The sequence below is a fragment of the Callospermophilus lateralis genome, chromosome 10 (genome assembly GCF_048772815.1).
Source record: "Callospermophilus lateralis isolate mCalLat2 chromosome 10, mCalLat2.hap1, whole genome shotgun sequence".
Classification (NCBI taxonomy): domain Eukaryota; kingdom Metazoa; phylum Chordata; class Mammalia; order Rodentia; family Sciuridae; genus Callospermophilus; species Callospermophilus lateralis.
The window spans coordinates 46,613,742-46,636,334 of NC_135314.1; the positions used below are offsets into that span (position 1 = coordinate 46,613,742).

The 22,593-nt window shown below is 36.1% G+C and overlaps 1 protein-coding gene and 1 pseudogene across 1 annotated transcript; both read right to left on the reverse strand.

Moving 5' to 3' along the window:
* Positions 1-1,635: 1,635 nt before the first annotated feature.
* On the reverse strand, positions 1,636-21,116 carry Tmem207 (transmembrane protein 207). The gene is made up of 5 exons (XM_076866993.2): positions 21,045-21,116; positions 19,039-19,076; positions 12,378-12,422; positions 11,368-11,510; positions 1,636-1,775 (listed from the first exon to the last, which is right to left on the reverse strand). Exons 1-5 carry the CDS (start codon positions 21,114-21,116, stop codon positions 1,636-1,638), a joined length of 438 nt encoding a protein of 145 aa, XP_076723108.1.
* Positions 8,299-8,399, reverse strand: LOC143409114 (U6 spliceosomal RNA; annotated as a pseudogene).
* Positions 21,117-22,593: the final 1,477 nt, after the last annotated feature.

Sequence of the window (22,593 nt, forward strand, 5' to 3'; positions counted from 1 at the left end):
ACTTTGAAAGTAGCGTCAACAAGGTTTCCTGACAAAATGGATGTAGAAAGTAACATAAAAAACTCAAGGATGACTTCAAATCCTTTAGCCTGAGCAACAGGAAGTTTGCAGCTACCATTAACTGAGATGGATAGTTTTGATAAAATAGGTTTGGGAAAAGAGGACTGGAGTTAAGTTTAGTTCAGTTTGAGATTATCTATTGATAACCAGTCAGGTATGTGTTGCCATTTAGATATGAGTTATGCCCCCACAGGATCATGTGTGAGACAATGCCAGAAGTTTTAGAGGATAAATTATTGGGTTATGAGAGTCTTAACCCAATCAGTGAATTAATCCTGATGGGATTAACTTAAGTGGTGACTGAAGGTGGGTAGGAGGTGGCTGGAGAAGGCAGGCAGTGGGGGTGTGCCTTCGGGTATATATTTTTATCTGGAGAATGGAGTCTCTCTCTGCTTCCTGCCACCTCCTTCTTTCTGCCATCTCCTTCTGCTTCCTGCTTTCTGCCACCTCCTTCTGCTACACTCTTCTCTGTGATGTTCTGCCTCATCTTGAGACCCAAGGAATGAAGCCAGTTGTCATTGGACTGAGACGTCTGAAACCATGAGCCCCCCAAATAAACGTTTTCTCCTCTAAAATTGTTCTGGAAAGGTCTTTTAGTTAGAACAGTGAAAAAGCTGGCTCAAAGAGTATGTCAATTGTTTGGTATAAAAAAATTGTCAACTGACTACCATAGGATATCTGCTATGTTTTTCTTTTTTGCTTTTTTTCCTACCCTGGCCCCTGCTGGTGGTCACTGCTGATGTGCCACTTAAAAAGGTCTCATTACTACTTCTGCAGTCAGAGTCCTCAATGAGAATAATGACATCGATGCGAAAGTTTCTTATTATGGAGCTTCAAGCAAAGCCAAGCCTTGAGGGCAGAGAAAGACTGTGGTCTCTGAAGTACATATTCACACAAGTAAAATGGCAGCCTTCTCCTTACTCTCCTCATTGGCATTACACATGTGCTTTTCCTTAAGCAATATCCATCTGCTTCTGTCTACACTTTCTCCCTCCTCAGACTGAGGAATAAGAGCTCTTGGACTGAGACCTGTAATCTTTTCCTCTCCTTCTTCATTTAAGCTCCTCCTTCAACTCCAAGCTTATTTTTTCCTTACTATTCTTCCCTCTTTCCTCATACTAACTCAAATATTCTCTTTCTGGTTCTAGTAATGGACATGTCTGAATCTCTACTTAGGCCATTGTTAAAGTATTATAATTTTATTGACTCTATAGTAGAGGAGAGGTCTGATTAAGATGGAAATAATGGGGAAGAGACAAATGTGAGGAAGAATATAGTAGAATCCTAAACTGGATAGAGGTGATTCCTAGCACCTCATTCCTGCCCACTTGAAAACTAATGAAGAACTATTATACCGGTTGTGTAACATAAAAAGTATAACAGCGTAATATATGAAAAGTTCACTAATTCATTACTAAAACATCTCCATGACTAAATTCTTTCCCTACATTCATTTTCTCTACTACTTGCACATTTTCAGATTATATTATTATGTCTCTAGGAATTCTTAGTAAATGAAAGAATTATTCTTAAATTTAATATTTTGGAATTATACTTTCAGTTGATGATCCAAATCTAAAAACAACCTTGTGTTTTTGGAATTTCTTCATATGGGGGTGGAGGACCTAGTGTGTCAAAACATGGAACAGGGTACTGTTCAAGGTTTTGAGTTTGATGGTGAATTCCAAGAGTTGAACTCACAGCTGCTTCAGTCCCTGGAAAGAAATAGAGATATGTCATCTTACTAGACAGCATAAAGCAGAAGTACACAAAATGCCTGATGAAATCTGCCATTTTTTTATCACTAGGGCAACTGAAAATTATTTGTACACTTGAAAAAAAATTTACAACTATTTTGCTCTCCAAAGTGATAGTTTAGTCATGATAGCAAGAAAATTTCCTTGAATGAAGTGATCATATCATTATTGACCAACCCATAAAGAAGCATTTACAATTTTATAACTGAAACTAGGAGGAATGTTTTTTTTTTTTTTTTTCATAGAACAGAATAGAGGATTCCTGTACACAGCATTTTAGCTAATACTCCCAGCATTGGACATGCAGGTTTTACTTTCTAGTGTCTAGTGTTTCTACATTAAAATATCACTTTTAAACTTTATTTGTATTTATTTTTACTAACTTCAAATAATGAAAAAAATCACTTTAAACATTTTATTGTAATAGTAAAAATGTTAAGATAAATGCTGGAAAGTTTGCATTTAAAATATATTACACACAGAGATTCTAAAATTTAAAAAACATACTTTGAAATAAAGATTCTGGTTTGTAGATTGTATAATAAAATCATTAAATATCAAAAACAGACCTTTTCATCCACAAACTGGTAACCTTGAGAGACTTTGAATTTATTCTAGTAACTTTTAGAACTCTATTAGTATTTTTTGAAAGATTATTTTTGAGTCACACAGGAAATCAATAGTAATATTTTATAACACTCTTTCTTTTATACATTTTTTTTCACCTGGGTCTTTACGTGACTTTGAATGATTTTGATTGCTTCTTCCCAAAACAATAGTAATGACCATAAATTTAATTTTATGGAAGTCTTGAACTAAATCCAGCTCTTGGGTGTTTTTGTATATTAAATTTAACTGGAATGCAGCTATACCTATTCATTTACATATTGACTATGGCTGATTTTGAACTATAGTGACAGAGGTGAGTAGTTCCTTCAGAGACTATATGGACTGCGAAGCCAAAAATATTTTATCTGTCCTTTAATAGAGATTTGCTGACCTTCTTTAAAGAATTACGACTTGGTTCCACTGGGAAGTTTCCAAAGAACATGGTCCAATTATAAAACAAATTTTAAAATGTGTTACTTATTATTAGCTGCTTCACTCAAGCCCATATATAGATTACTCAAAATGTTTACTTGGGTGTGTAACAACAATTTAGAATCATTAATTTTAATACATTTGTATTTACCTGATTTTTTTGTCTTGCTGGTCCTTACAGCAAAGTGTAATAATGCAAACATTAATATGGCATATGAAGGGTAGAATACAGTTAGAGTAGTAGTCTCACCTGTTGATTCAGTAATTTTCTCAGAAAATTACTTGTTTAATTGGTTAATCCATTCCTAGACTATTGCATAATATTTATTTATCCAAACTTTTTTTTGTACAATAAAATGATAATGATAGTGTCTACCTATAAAAAAGCAGTACAATGTTTAAGGTGAGTTCTGGCACACAGTAATGTTTATTATCATTTCTATTACTTATCAATAATTTTACTATGCTATGAATACACATGTACTTTTTGTTTATAACAGTATTTCCTGATCTTCTATTTTCATGGCTACATAATGTTTTAATAAGTATCAATATTAGTTTGAACAAAAATCATAAAATAAAAAAAAAATCCTGGATTAAAGCTATAGATTTAGGCTGACTCCAGCTGTCTGTGGGACTTGATCATTAGTAAAACATATTTGCCTAAGTAATTCCAGCCACTGTGAAAGCTTGTACTAAACATTGACTATTTTCCTGGGAGACTGCTCCATGTATAGTCAGTATAAAGTCAATGGTAATATCTACCTGGAAATTGTTGACCAGGTGACTCTAACACATTTATTACCTTTGCTAATTTACTTCTACTTCTCCAATATACTCTACTACTCTATTATGAATGTTGTGTTCCAGGCAACAGGATCTTGACAATTATGCTCTGTGATTGGAAAGTTTTATTATTTCCTTACTACAGATTTGGCTCTTGCTCTTAAACTTGTTATAAAAACTACAAGGCATTTGATTAATAAAGGTAATTAAGCTAATATGCTCAGAAAGCTTTTGAAATAGAAAATAAATTCGTTTTTAATTGTTTTCAAGGCATGTTTACATATAATTCATGTGATTGGGGGTGGGGAAAGCAGGTGTTGCTTTTATCTTTTACAAAGTTAAGAAACTAAGAGAACTCAATTTAAAATGCCTACAAAAATCCTTTAGTATTACCAGGACTGCTGGCTAAAATATTAGAGTTTATTGCTTAATTTTGTAACTGCCCCCCTACATTTACCACTGAGTTTTCAAACCCAAAATTCATGTTTTCCACATTATTAAGAGTAATTCCAATCGACTTGACATTTTAATATGCCTTTTCTATTTGTACTCTTTTTCCTCCTTGATCTCATCCCTTTAACATATATGGAAATCATTCTCCAAGGCCTGAATTTGACTCTACCATCGACTAACTGTGCTGCTTAGTCTGTAAATGCCTTCATTTTCTCATCTGTAGAGTATTTCAAATTATGGTAGGCTCCTCAAAGAGTTGTAGAGAAGAATAAATGAAATTCAAATATCAAAGGCCTGGCTCATAGTAAATGCTCCATAAATGTGAATTATTACTATTATCATGCCCTTCCTGGAAAGTGTGTGAATAAAACACTCCTTCTTTCCCTATGGGAAAAAAAAATCCCAGACCATTTACACATAGAACATAAAATATACAGAAGAGATCTCTAAGGATCCTAAAATGAACAAATCCTGGGAGACCAGAGGGGAGAACGGGACACAGAGTGAGAGGCCCTGCTTCTTGCTCACCTCTCTCCAGCCTCCTTCCTCTCTCCAGGTCAGAGCACTCACATTTAATCACTGCCGGAACACCAGGATCTCTATTTTCTTGAAATAAGAAAAAGAGAAAATTATCAGTAAGGAAGAAATGGGGTCAGGGAGATTAGATAGCTGGAGGGCAGCATCATGAGGGACATCAGGCCTGAGAAGCTAAGCCAGAATGAGGGTCCCCAGGAGGAGTGTCTCTGTGGGCTTGCAACTTGCTGCCTCCTCAGGAAAACCCAGCTCCCAGCCAGGAGAATATGGAAGGAAAGTAAAAGTACACTGAAGTAGATTTGATAGTGATTCACTACTTTGCATTAAAACAGGGACCAATAGTGGCCTGGTCACTCTCCTATGCTCCTTTCTAATGAACACTACATTGTTTATTTACCGCAAGCTCAATTTGTCTTTTACTTATTTCCTTAACCCCAAGCTTATTTTCCTTCATTGTCTTTAAATGGCTATTTTCTCATTCATAGGGGCTTTTATTCAGCTTTCTGGCCTTATTTTCAGTGAAATCTTTCCTTTATCCTTGTTTTCAGTGAATTAAAATAGAACAACCTGTGTTTTTGAACAAATTTTAAAACTCCATTGACATTACTTACTTTTCACATACCAATTTAAAATAAAATAACTAACATAACAAACTAAAAAAATTTTTTTTTCTGTCTTTCTTTCTCCCCCCCACCCTTTTGTGACTGGGGTTTTGCAATGTTGCCCAGATGGGTCTAGAATTCTTGGGCTCAAGCTGTCCTCCCACCTCCACCAGTCAATAGCTGGGATTTCTGCTGCATATCACTATACCAAGCATGTTTACTTTTAAGATCACTTGTAATTCTATCTGGTTCACTTTGTCTTATAGTCCTTGGTATGTAATGATCACAAATGATAGCGATTTTGGATATTCATGGTTTTATATGAGAATTTTAACAGTTTTCTATTTTGCCCCATTTTTACTAAAAACTTGCATAGATTCCTTTAAGAAATCTTTCTGCAGCCCAGTGTGCACTTTCAGTCTTCATTCCCACATTACTGGTGGAGGGAGGGAACTGGTTGCAGATGTGTTTTTTATTGAGTTATTTAGGAGGAATTCCAAGAGCATTATTAAAACAGGTAAGGTACTGAAATAATTAACCATTGATAGAAGAAATAAGTTTTACACCTAACATAAGTGCTAGAAGGAAACAAAATACCCAATACTAGAACTGTTCATGTCTGAATGTGGAGGAAAAAGCACAAGAAGACATCAGAAACTGCTACATAGATGATCCATTCGAGAATCTGTAAAGGCATTGAATGGATATTGTGGGGGTTTGGAGCAGAGATGGAAAGAAGAACTGCATCCAGAAGATCAGTGGGGTGGGGGTGGGGAGAACGAAAAGCAGGGAAGAGGACCTAGTCAGCAGATTCTGGAGCTAAATCCAGGAAAAGGAAGTGGGCCTGGAGCAGAAAAAAATAAGACAATTGTAGGGTTTTTTTTGTTTTGTTTTGTTTTTGTTTTTATAAAATAAATAGATTTTAATCTTAGTCCTTAAAATACAACTTCAAACTAAGATTCTTCTCCTCTTAGTCCTCATCTTCCTCCTTGCCTACCTTCTTGACTTTATTTTGGTCTTCCTCCTTCTTTCGTTGACAACTCCTTCTCTTCCTCTTTAACCTCCGAGGACTGTGTAATAGGGCTGCCATAACAGAGTGCCACAGACTGAGTGGCTTTAAAGCACAGAAATTTATTTTTTCACAATTCTGGAGATTACATGTCCAAGATCAAGTGTCAGCCAGGTTAGGTTTCTTCTGAGAACTGTCTTTAGCTTGCATGTGGCCAACTTCTCCCTGTTTCTTCACACGGTCTCCGCTTTGTGCCTGTGTGCTCATCTCTCCTTAGAAGGATGTTAGTCTTATTGCATTAACACCTATCCCCAATTTCCTCATTTTACATTAGCTTTTTAAAGTCCCTATCTTCAAATATGGCCAGATTTTGAGGTACTGAGCCTTTAAACTTGAACACATTATTTCAATGGGGTATAAAACCCAACCCATAACAGGGAATATTAGAGGAATTATTTCTTCCTTTCTGGGAAATAAAGATCTCCATCATGATGTATGGGCATTGAAGATGATAACTGAGTGAATAAGTGTTGGAGACTCTTCTACTGAACCCAATGACTATTTGGGGAGCCATTAAGTATAGGATCTACTATTCAAGAGTATAGATATTATGATATTAAGATATCATATGAAGGCCAAGGACCTGAACTGACACTTCTCAGAGGAGGACATATAATCAATCAACAAGTACATGAAAAAATGCTCACCATCTCTAGCAGTCAGAGAAATGCAAATCAAAACCACCCTAAGATACCATCTCACTCCAGTAAGATTGGCAGCCATTATGAAGTCAAACAACAAGTGCTGGCGAGGATGTGGGGAAAAGGGTACTCTTGTACATTGGTGGTGGGACTGCAAATTGGTGCGGCCAATTTGGAAAGCAGTATGGAGATTCCTGGGAAAGTTGGGAATGGAACCACCATTTGACCCAGCTATTGCCCTTCTCGGACAATTCCCTGAAGACCTTAAAAGAGCATACTACAGGGATACTGCCACACCGATGTTCATAGCAGCACAATTCACAATAGCTAGACTGTGGAACCAACCCAGATGCCCTTCAATAGATGAATGGATTTTAAAAAATGTGGCATTTATACACCATGGAGTATTACGCAGCACTAAAAAATGACAAAATCATGGAATTTGCAGGGAAATGGATGGCACTAGAGCAGATTATGCTTAGTGAAGCTAGCCAATCCCTAAAAAACAAATACCAAATGTCTTCTTTGATATAATGAGAGCAACTAAGAACAGAGCAGGGAGGAAGAGCAGGAAGAAAAGATTAACATTAAACAGGGACGAGAGTGGGGAGGGAAAGAGAGAGAAAAGAGAAATTGCATGGTAAAGGAAGGAGACCCTTATTATTATACAAAATTACATATAAGAGGAAGTAAGGGGAAAGGGAAAAAAAAACAAGAGAGAGAAATGAATTACAGTAGATGGGGTAGAGAGAGAAGATGGGAGGGGAGGGGGGATAGTAGAGGATAGGAAGGGCAGCAGAATACAACAGACACTAGTATGGCAGTATGTAAAAAAGTGGATGTGTAACCAATGTGAATCTGCAATATGTATACGGGGTAAAAATGGGAGTTCATAATCGGCTTGAATCAAATGTATGAAATATGATATGTCAAGAACTTTGTAATGTTTTGAACAACTAATAATAAAAATATTTTTAAAAAGATTAAAAAAAACAAAAACACAATACTAGCCAGTATGAAATACATCATGAGAAAAGAAAACTGTAACTATAAAAGAATTGAGAAAAAAAGAGCATAGGTATGATAATATTAAGATATTAAGAGTACAGATATTATGAAGGGTAGGAAGATACGGTTATCTGAGTGCTGAACCAGCACAATACTGTGAAATGAGATAATCACAGCTGGACAAGGGGATGTTCTTGGGCTCTAAAGTGTTTGCCTGAGTTCCCAAGGACATTTTTTAGACCTGAAATCTCATCAGACATTGACATGGGATGGCATGGCAACCCCTTCCTTAAATACCTTTTCTAAGGATGACAAGTCAAGTAGTTGCTTTCTTCTCTTTAGCATTTTTTAATATGGAATGTTTCCAGAGTTTGCATGTCATCCTTGGTCCATGTTAATCTTCTCTATATCATTCCAACTTTAGTATATGTGCTGCTGAAGCCAGCACTCTTTTTAGTATTTCTAATCAAGATAATTGGTAACCTGAGTCATATAATGTTAGCCTGAATTGCTATTGAGATAAAATGTCTATTTTATATATTTTAACACTAGTAAAGTTCAGTCAACTCCAACCTTTGATATTCAGCCAAAATTCTCCTCTTGACTCTTCTCATTTGAGGGCAGCTTCCATGAGATCCTGAGAGTCAAACCTTTGACACTTACCTCAGATGTGCGGACCCATTTCAATAAATATGATCAAAAAGTCGTGATATAAAAGTGAAATAACTTTTGAAGAAATAGAATGAAGGACTGGGAGGAACCCAAGGTTCATATATCAAATCTAGTATCTCCATTAAAATGTTTTAAATGACCCATTTCTCATATTCTGTATTCAGAAGGGAGCATTCTGGGCCTTCCTCTGTGTGTAACAGATAAAAGGAAGGCCATAACCTCTATTTCATATTCTAGTATGTCGCCAGTGTCATTCAAATGATTTCTAATTTTTCTCTACCTCTTTCAAATAGTGATTGTGAGGAAAACTCACAGGTACAGCCCCATACTTCAGTGTGTGATCATGTGAACCCCTCAGGTTCTGGACTCAGCCTCAAGCTATGAGCACCTCCTTGGTGAAAATTATGGAGATAGGTCTGGGCCCTCAATGTCTATCCACAGGATGATCCTGGAGAGGCTCTCTAGCTTCCCTTTGGAGAGCAGCTTCTTCTTACAGAAATATTAGGTAGGAAGAATCATTTATCTGGAGAGGTGAAGGTATGATGAGAATCCAGTCAGCCAAGTAAATCCAGTGTGGATTAAGGTATTCGACTCCCTCAAACTCTCTGGAATTTCGACTCTATCAACTCTCTGGAATTCATTTCCAGCAAAATTTGTTCAGAAACTTCTAGGGATCTTAGAAAACACAGCCTCCTTAATTACCCTTTTGTATTTTGTCTGGGAGAGGAGAAACAGGAATGCAAAAGCATTAACTCTGGGGCAACATTCATAGCAAAACTGTAAATGGTTGTTAGACCCCTTCATAGCCAAGATTGACAATAGAAAAAACAGCTTTGTACGAGAATTCATGAGCAAAATATGACCCAGAAGCTGTACCAATGGCACTGGGAGGAAATGATAGAATGAGGACAGAAATAAATATGCTAGAATCCAATCCCTACACTACATGAAAATATATGATATTCAGCATCTGTGGCTATACTTTGTGTACAGGGATGAAGTGACTAAGCCCTTAGTGTCCATCCTAAATTTTCATAGACTCTCTACCCACAATTCTGAGTAGTTTGAAGTCTACTAGTTGACTTACAGCAAAGAATTCTATGTATATTAACTCAGAAGTGTGAGAGTAGATAAAATCCTCTAAGAGAAATAACAGCTACTTCCAAAGACAGAGAATATCAAAAAACCCTCAACTTATCACTTGTTAGATGTGAAATAAATTATGACCATATTGTTATTTTAAAAATTCAATTTCTTTCCACGTTTATTTTTTTTTCTTGTTCATAATGATTTCAGAATAATATGGAGCATGTGACTGAATGCCCAGGACTCAATATTATCATGTGCTTGTGGCTGAGACAGTGTATCAGCCTGGACCCCTTCTCCCACACTCAGACCTATTCTGGCTGGTTCACCCAAGTTCAAGAGCAGGCAAAACAAACACGTTGCAGAAATTAGAAAAGCATTAGAGAAATAGGAACATAAACTGCCTTAGACATTATAGCAGCATAATTGAGTAGCTTAAAATTAGAAACAAACTTTTTTTTAAAAAAAATATTCAAGATAGTCTAGTGGAAGGTTCTTCTTCAAAGTGAGAGAAGGGCTAAGATGGAGAATTGTGTGCCTCTCTTTAGAAATGCAAGTTCACCTGGAAGAATTATAATGCCATTTATTAACTATCTGTAGTTTAATGAAGAAAAATAGGCCAACATTAACATGTAGATCCCTTTGACATATTTAACAAACATATTTTGTTAAAAGGTCAGTAACCCTATTACCCTCTCTGCTTCATAAAAAGTGTTTTTAGTTTCAGGAGAAAGATGTATTATCACTGGAGAATTTAACAGTCCTTCCCAAAATAAACATTTCCCGAACTGATAATGTCTTGTCCTTGTTAAAGGACTTTTGGGTGGGAAAAAGTTAATAGTAAAAACAATCACTAAATTTTAAAGTAACTTTTGAAGTTAAAACAGTTTATTTTTACCAAGCACTCTTGGGACAATTATGGCATGTGATGTAGTACCTAAGAGGGAAATTCTCATAACACTGTTTGAATGAAGATGAAGTTTAATATGAAGAAATAAGCTAATGATTAAAGAAAGGAATTATCAATTGTAGCCTTCCAGAAATCCGTGGTAGTTTTTTTTCTTTTGTTCGTTTGATTGTTTTCCTATTTATTGCTAGGGTTGGAAGCTATGCACAATTCTAAGATCTCTTAATTTCTTCATTTCTTACCTCCTCATGTGAATTGGGAAATGAGGGAGGAACATGTTTTGGGGGGTAGAGATTGAGTATAGGCAGCATCAGGATGCTGTCAGTGTGTCTGGAGAGAAAGGGCATATGGATTGGCACTCCCCTGTCCAGTCACAATGATTTCACACTGTGTGTTGGCAGTAGACCATCTGGAAAATGTGGTTTAGTGCTACTTCAGATGGGTTAAGTGAGTCATAGCTCAGTAACCAAGACTATGAATACAAGTTGGATAGACTGATGTCAAAAACTCAAGAATATTCTTCTGCACTTTAGATTCTATCTCATACTCAACTGTGAGTCAGTTCCCTAAGATATATTCTCTATCTTATGGGCTTTCTCTCTTTCTGATTTTTTTCTCACTTAAACTCTTCTCAAAGCATGCCTTTGGCTATACCATAAGCCATTTGCCATTCTAAGTTCACTGATTCACGTGGCAGACGATAGCTTTTCAAGGCTTCACAGGGAAGTTCCAGAACTCTGTGACCACTCACCACGAATGGAATCCAAATCTCCAACAGCAGAAACAGCCGTGGTGCGTCTTGGGGAATCCATTCGGGATCTCTTCAGCCAGCACCGGAGACAGAAAAGCACCACTCCACAGAGAAGAGACACCAAGAAAATCAGCAGTAGGAACCTGAGGTCCAAAGCAGCCAGAGAGGAGTGAGGTAGAGCAAGCAAAGACTTCCTGTTACTACCTGAAAAATGGTCAGGGACTCAGCTAGACTGGGTGTTGGAATCCTTTAAGCAATCTACCCCCACCATAATTGCCACAGGCCTGGAATATTGTCTGCCCTCTGAGAGGCTTGATCTTACCATGTGGTGATTAATACTTCATCCTTGGAAAATGAAGGAGTATTCTAAAAAGCAGTGTCTTGGTTCCTTATTTATTGAACTAGTTAATTCTTCCATACATTCATTAATGACAATGATTAATGACACATCATTTAAGGGAACATTATCTAGTCATTCCAGACTTCCATATATTCATTCAACTAATATTTTTAGTAAGTGATGTTAGGGTTAGGGAATTCATAGGTAAAAAAGATAAGGTCTCCATGTTTCAGAGCTAATAATCTAATAGAACTGATAATATGAAATTTGGTAGTTATAGATATCAAGATTTAGGAAGTGTATCAACTATCTTAAAATTTCTGATGAACTATCTCATAAAAGAGGCAGCTGCTTATTTTTATTGCTTTTATTACCAAAAGTAAAATTTGTAGAGTAATTTAGAAAAATTTCAAGAGGAAGAAAACACAATTTACCACTAAAAATCTCCATCTCAGAAATTCATTATTAAAAATAGTAAGTTCACTGTCACAGAAAATGTGTAAGTAAACACTGGCCAACCATCTGGAAATGATGTTTCTATAGATATTGATGTATGTGACCCCTAAATTTCCTTAAGCTGTGTTATTTCTTGTGCTGTCTAAAATTATTTAGGAAAATGATATGCATATTTCACCAAATGTTTTATAAAACAAATTGAGAATATCCTTACCAGATGTACCAGTCATTAGGGTGTTGATCAGTATAATTTAGACACCTGGTGATAAAAGAAAAGCAGTAAGTGCTAGAATTCTAGCTGGCTAAAGCCTATGTCTCTGGGGCCATAAAATTTTTACTCACCACATCCCCACATCTGTTTCCCCAGAACAATTGTTTGTTTACCGCCACCACAACGCCTGCCCCGCAACCTACTCCCAGCAAAATTAAGTGTATAAGTTACACTGTGTCTGCGCCAAGGCACTGAAAAGATGCAACAGTTTGAATCTGCTAGACATACAAACAGATGACTGCCCTGAAATATGTTTGACTCTAGAATTAAAAAATACTATTGTGCAACAAGAAGGTCATGACTAACTTTTTAGGGCCAATGTGTCATCGGTATTAGGCAAGTAATCATGTCACCCTTCTGTTGATCCAGGTATCTGGAGTCCTTTACTTTCCAAATTCTCCAGGGAAGGTTTATAATTTCTGTTAAACTTTAATATCTTGGTAGAGTAGCAAGCATTGGAAAATTGGTTGCTTTCTAGTTCAACAATTGGTAAAGAAAGAAGTTAGGTTAGAAAGAAAATGAATGTGGCCACATGTTTATCATTCACCAAGAAGAGGAGTTGACTTCTTCAGTTGGAGGGGTGAGATTGTTTGTGTGTTGAGGCGAAACTCAATCATTCTTGAGGTAAGTTTGAAAAGATCACACAAAAACAAATTTCACATGGGTTTGACTCTCAGGAGTAGAGATATATGTATTGTTCGTCTCAGTCCCTCACATACCTGACCTGGTGCAGCGTGTATGTTTGCATAAGGACTTCTTTCCAGACTTCATGTATGGACACTTCTAAAGTGTCTTGAGAGTGAACAGGGGAAACCTGTTCATCACAACCTGATAAGCTTCTGAGATGGAGCCATCCTTAATCATGCTTTTTCAGCCACTGTTAAAATAACACTTAGTGTTTCTCAGCTTGAAAGTGCTCATAAGCATCCATTAATTTATTGCTTTCACATTCATTATTATACTAGTTAGAAGTGACTTTCTAATACTTATTGACTTAGAAATTTTGCCTTAACATTGAAGATAAGTCAATCACCCAGACACTAAAGTTTTTATTTGCTTATTTTTGTTTCTTTGGTTAGTTAGTTAGTTTGTTTGTTTAAAGCACCTAGAGAGTTTAGGAAAGTTCATATGTACAAATGCTGATTTAAGAATTGCAACTGAAGCTGGGCACAGTGGTACATGCCTGCAACCCCAGCGGTTTGAGAGGCTGAGGCAGGAGGACATCAAATTCAAAGCCAGCCTCAGCAAAAGCAAAGCGCTAAGCAAATCAGCGAGACCCCGTCTCTAAATAAAATACAAAATAGGGCTGGAGATGTGGCTTAGTGGTCAAGTACCTTTGAATTCAATTTCTGGTACTCCCCCAATTCCCCCCAAAAGGCAACTGAAGTATAACTTTCAAAGGTATCTCAGGATAAGTGATCATTAGTAAAGGATGGTAACAATAATTAATGACACATCTTTTAAGGGAATATTATCTTGTCATAGAAAAAATGTAGATTTTTATTTATAATTAAAACTTTTGGTAAGAAAAATAATTTAGAGAGCTCAGCCCTATATTGTATATATTCTTTTACACAAATACAATGATTTCAGCAAAAATAGCTCTTAGTTAAATATAAAATATTCCATCATTGTACCATCAAGGCTTCTCTTGAAGATTGTATAATAAAGAACATTTTCCTTTTAATATTTTCATATTGTTTGAATATTTATATAGGCATTACTTTTGTCATCAGAAAGTATTAAAATATTACATTAAAATATAAAAATCTTCAAAATATAGTATCCAACTCAAGAGATGAATATAGGTAAATTTTCATGGTGTCCTGATCAAATAAAAAAGCTGAAGTTTCTTGTTTGTAGATCTTGACTTCTAAGATCAAGGCTTGGAATGGATTATCTCATCTTCATGCATATATAAATCTCCTCTATTTTTACATTTAGAATTATCCCATATAAGTTTAAGTCAAGGCTAAAAATTGAGTGCATCATTTTATTTCATAATTCTTATTTATTAGCCACTCATGATCGTTTTCAGTGCTAGCAATAACCCAAACTTGACTTATTTCACTTTCTCTTTACTAGCCCTGTGCACCCTCTGGTGGTTGTTCTTACAAGTAATAAAATGGCCAAAAAGAACTTAGCTGGAGAGTGGAGTTGTCAAGTAATTCCAAAAATTCTGACATCTATCATGTAATTCCAAAAATTCTGACATGTATCTCACTCTAAGGATTTTATTCACTGTACACCTGGGATCCAGAATAAGGAATGAAAGTGGGAGTCACTAGCTGGAACTTAACATAGAATATGTGTCTTCTGGCTCCTTCTTTCTCACCATTATCCCCATTTCTTTCTCAAATTCAATTCTTCAACAAAAACATTTTGAATTCTTAAAAAAAAATAATTTCTGAACTGTAACAGCATTCCAATTGCTCAAATTTTAAATGCAAGATCTTTAGAGTACAAAGTTTATATTTTTTTAAAATGAAGTTATTATTCAGGTGTTGCTCAAATTAGGATGCTGATGTTAAAAACAAAACAAGATAGCTATCAGGGAGAAATGAGAGTAGAAAGGAATGTTTAAGGAAGACATTTGAAATAATCAGAATCTTATAGAAGTAGATGATAGAGATAATTTCAGTTTCTACCAGAATAAGGGCCCTTCTTTACTTGGATCCTCTGGAAATGATTCCTGCTCTATATGGATGGTTAGACTAGTTGGTCTTCTCAGTGCTGAGAATACATGCAACTAAAATTTTAAATTCATTAATTACATTAATTCAGGAAGAAAACTGCAGATCTGCTCCATTTGCTCCTCTCTACAATGTCCCAGCATTTTCTATGGCAGGCATTCTTCCAAACCAGGTATATTAGGTCATGTCAAGTAATTCACTTTAGAACTTACAGCACTAAAAGTGTGGCCCACACTATTATAATCTTCCTTTTATAATTCAGAAAACTCAATTGCAGGGAGGTTAAGTAACTTGTCCAAATTAGCATTACTGGAAGTGGCAGAGGTTTTAAACACAAATGGTCTGGCTGTGGAGCCATGTCCATTACCTCCATGCAATACTGCAACTGGGAGCACTAAAACTCAGCTCTATACTGTATGGAGTGCTAGCTGAATGCATCCAATATCCTGTGTTCCAAAATGCTTTCAGGAAATACTGAAAATACAAAAATTTAAAAAAATTACAAGTGAGAGCGTGGAGAGTATCAGACACAGAGAATAAGACAAGAATGAGATCAACTTGTAAACCAAATGTAATAAGTCCTATTTATAAAAGAACTGAACTCCAGATCTGGCTTAAGCTTTCTAGCAGTTAATAAGATGAGAGAGAATTGGTTATATACTGTCCTTTAAAATGAACAAAACAAACAACATTATTCAGCAGATGTAAAACTATTCTTCCTATAGAAACCAGAGAAAAATTCAAACCATGGGACTTCATAAAGAGTTCATTGTTAATAATAGGAACAGTGTTTCCATAGTCTTAGGATAAATAAAATAATAAATTTCACGATTTTTTTTCTTTTTAAATAAAACTACTCCTCCAATTAGGCCAATGTACAATTCATGCACCCAAACAGGTGGGAAGCATGGGTAGTAAGTCATGTCATCCAGAAATTGGTGGCAAATTGCTTAGTATCTAGGAAACTGAATAGACTATAGGTTCCTCAGGCCTTTCACCAAGTTTATAGTGATTAAATATCAGATGTACAATATGACTTTGTAGTTAAACATCTGGGTTCAGAATTTAGAGTCGGTTCTGGGTCTCCATCTAAACTCTACCTCTTCTTTGATTCCTTGCTCTTGAACTAAATATTTACCCTCACTGGCCAAGTAAGATGGAAGCATGTCATTAGGAAATTTATTAACAAAATTAATTTACATAATACTATATATATATATATATATATATATGTTTTGTAAATCACTTTCTATGTAGAAATCAGTGTAATTGTTTATTTATGAGGAGAGGAATGGATTAAAGAGATAGAGGGGGATCTATCACATTTGATTTCATACAACAAATTAACACTTCAGTTTTATGTAAAGTGAAGCAATGCATTGTTGCTACTAAAAATTCAGTTATAAAAATAAAATGAGTAGGTCATATCACAAAATCAAAAGCCTAGTGTTTGAAAACAAATTTAAATAGAACTAATAATAGATCAAAAATTTTAAACATTGAGTATATATATATGTATATATATATATATATATATATATATATATATATATATGAATCATTTTGCAAACTATTGAATCACAGAAGTTAATTAATGAAAAACAAAGTTATTTCTGGCTACTCAGAGATCCTTTCTCACTCAAACACGGCCTCTATCAGAATAGCCCTCATTCCATTTTCTTTCTGCTCTTCTACTCCCTTGCATTCTGATCCATCTCTGATTTTTGTGTCCATTTTGTGTGTGAACTTTGGTCTAGTTACTCTTCTTTTATGTTTCTCATTTCAAAAGGACATGTGGAGAGGGTCATCTCTATGCTTCCTTTTACCTGTAATCTAGTGGGTTTGTGTTACTCTCTTATAGTTTGATAAAGGATGAATGTATACTCTCTTGGTCAGGTAATGGATTTTAACAAAGATAATGTCTCAGATCAAAGATGAAATCCTAAATTGAAGACCTCTAGGACAAATATAGGTAGAGAAAGTGAATCCTGTTTGGGTGTGGAACTTCTACTCTTTAAGAAACCAGCACACCTTTCCTTATAGACTAATCTCACTAACACTATCTTGCATAAAAAAAAAAAAGAGAGAGATTGTATCTACCTTCAATACCTTTACTTACTACTTCCCTATTCTTCCAGCTACTCTCTTGTCTTTATTTCCTACTAATTTGAAATGTATTTGAGGCACATTTTAGTCAGCTTTTTTCATTGCTGTGACTAAAAGAATCTGACCATCACAGTTTTAGAGGAGGAAAAGTTTATTTTGAGGGCTCATGGTTTCAGATTTTTTATACCATAGAAGGCCAGCTCCATTCCTCAGGGCTGGAGGTGAGGCTGAACATCAAGGCGGAAGAGTGTGGCAGAGGGAAGCAGCTCACATGATGATCAGTAAGCAGAGAGAGAGTTCCACTCACCAGATACAGAATATATACTGGAAAGCCACAATGAATCACTTCCTCCAGCTACACCCTACCACTTCAGTTACCATTCAGTTAATCCCCATCAGGAGATTAATTTACTGATTTATTGGCTATAACCCAATCTGTTCTCCTCCAAAACTTCTTGCATTGTCTCACACGTGAGCTTTCGGAGGACAACTCAATCCAAATCATAACAAGTCAGTTTCTAGTTTTCACTCAAAAGGGAAATAATGATAATATAATGGAAAATTAGATGTAAAAGTTTAGATGTAAAACTTAAACGTAGCCAATAAAAGGTCATACCTAAGTATCAGTTGAAGTCCTCTTGTTAGTTTACTATCTGTCTGGATCTCAATTTCTTCACCTAAAAAAGGAGACCTGTAGCCTCAGAGGCTCAAAAGTAAATATATATCATTCCTTAATGCCATGTTTCCCTGTCATGTTGATTAGAGAATTAGAATTGACACTTAAGACATTTTCCAATTATGAAATTCTGTATTCTATTTTTCTGAGTCAAAGGCAGAAAACGATGAGGCAGGATGAGTGTAGCCATGAAATCCAGAGTCAGGAAAGCCTATGATCAAAAATTATCATGTCACAAACAGCAAGAGATAGAACAAAATGGCAGGTCTGAAAATAAATGAAAAGAAACAGCAATGAAAGTTGATGCAAATGCTAAACGGGGGCATACACTTAATAAGCAGATAGTTAACAAGAAGATGATCCTCCAGAGACAGGCGAATGACTCCAGAGCCCAGGAAAGCCCCATTTGGCCCCGACTCTTACTTTAGAGCCAGTGTCCATAGACCTTGGCTTTGAGGGAAATAGACAATGATAATTGAAAGCAGCTGGCTGGCAGAGAGTATAGCAACCAGAAGACAGCACTTGGCAGGAGTGCTTTTCTGACACTTGCACTAAGTCACAGTGCATTACAGTTATCATGAATCATCATCAGCATTATTAATGGCACCTTCTCCCCATCTCCCGAATAGAATTCTGGGAACCATTAAATCCACAGCACAAAAAGTGAGGAAAGCGAGTCAATTATTCACATAATTCATATCAGAATCACTTTGAAATGTACACATAATACAAGTTAGAATTTGGGTTCCTTTGTTATCCGGTAAATTGACACCCATCATTGCTGTGACCTATGCATGTGAATGCAGCTGCGGAGGAGGTGACATCGTGATGATTCTCTCATGCACTTAACAGCACCTGGATGCTTAAAGGAAGGGGAAGTCAGTGACCAAAAATATCTAGAAATAAACCAGGCCCCTTCTTTATTTAATAACGATCTTAAGAAAATTATTATCTCCTGGTTTTAGAAAAATTAAGCCATCTGCATTTAAAAACTATTAGTGTTTTTCTTATGTGATTATCACCATGACTTGAAACTCTTTGGGGGCTTTTAAATTGACTTTATCCTTTTTGATTGTTTGAATTTTTAAAATGCTAAAGAAAAACAAGGAATCTGTTGCTATTTACTTACATTTCATTTTCTTCGCATGGCAGATTCGAAAGCACCAACTGAAACACATGTTTAGAACAATAAAATCCAACATCACATTAGTCTAATCCTTTAATACGAGCAGTGCCTAGAGACAATGTGGGTTTATATCTTTCTTTTGTTCTTCTTCTTCTTCTTCTTCTTTTTTTAATTAAAAGCTCTGCTGCATAGTTTATTGTTGGTGTACAGAGTTTTAATTAAAAAAATTTCTCTGGGGGCTGGAGGTGTAGCTCAATGGTACAGAGCCTGCCTAGAATAAGAGGCACTGGGTTTGATCCCCAGCACCATCATAAAACAACAAAAATTCTCTAGGTAGATTTTTAAATTCAGCAGTGACAGGAGATGTGTATTGCAAACTAGATTCTTATCCTACATACACTATAGATGTATTTGAAAAGAGTTTTTTCTTTTCTCTATAGGCAGATTTTGCTTGCTCTAAAGAGCTTTTATATGCCTTGCATTTTTCTGTGTATTTTTGCATTCAAGGCAGAGGAAAGAGTTCATTAGTTGTGAGTAGTATTTTCATGCAAAGGAAGCAAGTTCCCAGTATGAGGAAACATAAGTCAAACCTATTTGCATTAATGGGTGTTAAATGTATGCATGAAGGGGTGACTTTAACAGCTCTAAGGCTGAGGTCCACTTAAGATCATATGGAATTCCTGCTGAGATTTACAATCTTTATCAAAAATGAGGGAAGGTAATAATAACCTTTAGAAGACCCAAACCCCTAAGCATTCCATCACAATTATCTTAGTTCTCTGTGTTGAACCTTACAGATTATAATAACACCCACAATTACAAGGAAAGAAACTATTTCTTTCTAAAGACTTTGTGTGTTTGTTTTTTTCTAAGAATTGGAACTCTTTCTGTGTACAATAAAAAAGCCTTGAGATGTCACTTAAACGTAGCCATAAAACTCAGCCCAAATAGGTCAGGGGAAGCATTTATATCACTGGACTGTTGCATATATGTACAGGTAAAAACTTACAAACTTTAAATGATTGACCTAGGAATTTTGTATGAGATATGAATTTTCTCCCTTAATTCCAAATTCTTCTTCTTCAGCACCTTGTATGTACACCACGAAGTTTATCTGGGCAAAGAGATTTGTGGAGTTGCAGATGGAGTCATGAATTGGTCATCAGAGAGCATGATAATGAACAATTTATAAGCACAGAAAATGAGTTGCATTTTCTTTTGCTAGATTGCTGCAAATAGATTTGCATACTAACTGAGAGGAAAATGAACACTCAAATTTTGTCCATAAAGAAAGTTTATTTATGAGTAAATGAAATCATTTGGGATATAGCTTAACAGATAAACAAATAAAGCCAGCATTTCAAGTCACTTCCCAATCTTCTCTGCGTGCTGTACCTGAGTATATATGGTATTTCATTATTACCACCTCACTGCCAAAGCATTAGCTGTCAGACTCCCATGTTATTTTGAAATGGTGAGGGACGTTTTAATATGCTTTAGATCTAAGTCTTTCAGATATGTTGGTTTCAGGTAACACAGATACAAAGATGCAGTTATTGGTCAGAAAAGGATGCTGGAGTGGGAGAACCAAAATAAATCCTAAAATGCTTCTTTCTACATCAGTCAGCGTTTAAAAACTGTTGAGAATCAAGAATGGTTGCAGGCAAAAAGCAACATTCTTAAATTAATCTAGCCATGATTCCTTTCTCTGTGTCAACAATATTTTTGATGTTTTGAAAATTTCACAGCATAACAAAGTAAAGTAAAGGTTAAATGTGCATCGTATTATTTCAATCATAAGAATAGAACTAAATAAAGAAGATGTCAACAGAATGCCCTGGATGTTTTATTTGCCATATCTTCAGCCAACAAATAAGTTGTAAGATGCTGGTAACACCTCCTTAAAGGAATTATTTTAAAAATGTAGTTACAATGCCCAAAGAACATATCTATAGCAAGTCAAATCCTCAGAGTATTTTAGAAAGTCTTCTAGAAAGAAAGAGGGTTACCTGGAATAGTGACAAACACCAAGTTCCTGTTGAGATCACCGAAGTGACACTGAAAGATCTGGATCTTGACATCCTTCAAGGCTAATCTGCCCAGAGATGGTGCTTTGCTGTCTACGCTGGTCTCTCTTTCTCAGAAATTGCTAACTTCTCCATGCTGTGCTTCCTTCCAGAGCAGGCATTAATGATGGCTCCTTGTGACTAATCAAGTGCATGCTGGGGAGGAATGTTGGGTGCATGATTTCGGGTACTAAGAGTTTTAGGAATTTTAGTTTAAGGTCAGAACCTTGGTACTGTTTGTCAAGGCCCTAAAAGGAAGGGTTATAAATCCTGACCTGCAAAGCTAGCTGGCTGCTTAAGTAACTTTCAAAATTCAAGTACATGCCTTATTCCAGGGAACTTGTGAGATCTTTTTTTAAAAAATAGAATCTCATACTGGGAATATTTATTCATTTTTCTACCCTTTATGTGTCCTCTTTGCTCCTCTTTTCCTGCCCATCATTTTCAGACTCAGGTCTAACACAGCCTTGAATTTACAATTATCAGACTGGCAAGTTCAAAATTCAATAATACAGCAGAAGAGCTAGATAAAAAGAAACACCCTTTTGTATATAATTTGGAAAACTATACAAGTTTTTTGAAAGACAATAGGGCAATGTCTATCAAACTAAAAAATAAATGTACCCTTGGGTCAAGAATTCTACTTCTGTTGCAGAGCAAGGACATCTGCAGAGACGAAGTGGCCACAAATGTCCTTGTTCACTGGTTCTTTTGAGCATACTGAAAGGATTTTAATGTCACTCTGAGAAGGAGGCAACATTTTATTAGAAGGGACAGGAAAAGGGAAAAATGGGACACTCTCAAGGGGGAAAGTGGGTCCTCTCAGAGAGGAAAGAGAGAGTACGCTCCTCTAGAACTCCAGTTTTATTGGGGGTCCCAGGGAAGTTTCCAGAGAGTCCCACTCAACTCTACCTCTTAACTTTTGATTGACAGCAGGATTGCATTAGACTTTTAAGTCCCACTTCATAGTCTTACCCCAATGGAGGGAAGATTTTGCTATTATAATGACACATTAAACTTGTATAACAACACTGGGTCACCTTCCCCGAGGCTGACCTGTTCTAATTGGAACTTGTTCTTACAGATTTTATGGGTATAGGGCTTTGCTTTCATTTATCCTGTCTCCTTGACTCCTGGATTCTGATCTGTGTAAAGTTCACAAAAGTTTCCCCTTCAGGGTTGTGTGTGTGTGTGTGTTTTAATCCACAGGGAACATCCTCTTGCATTTCTCCTGCAGATAACAGGTTGTTTACTGATAATATGTAGCATATTGCTGCAGCCTGGCTGGCTGGGCAAAATAGCCGGGGGGGGGGGGGGGGGGGGGGAGGGGTGACGAACAACTTGTGTACATTGATACAGCAGGAGTGGGAGCCGTTTATTGTAGGACAGGAGGGGTATATATACATTACACACAGCTTCTCTTAATTTACATAAACTAGATACAGCAGTCAACCAATAAGGAATCTCCACACTTAATGGCTCGCTGGCGTTA

Bases quoted from the DNA above. Each gene is read 5' to 3' on its own strand.
- Tmem207 (XM_076866993.2), bottom strand. From the start codon at position 21,116: ATGTCAAGATCCAGATCTTTCAGTGTCACTTCGGTGATCTCAACAGGA. The intron at 19,077-21,044 runs GTAACCCTCTTT...CATGTGTTTCAG, and splicing joins GGTGTTTGTCACTATTCCAG to TTGGTGCTTTCGAATCTGCC. The intron at 11,511-12,377 runs GTAAGGATATTC...TTTGGACCTCAG, and splicing joins CCTAATGACTGGTACATCTG to GTTCCTACTGCTGATTTTCT.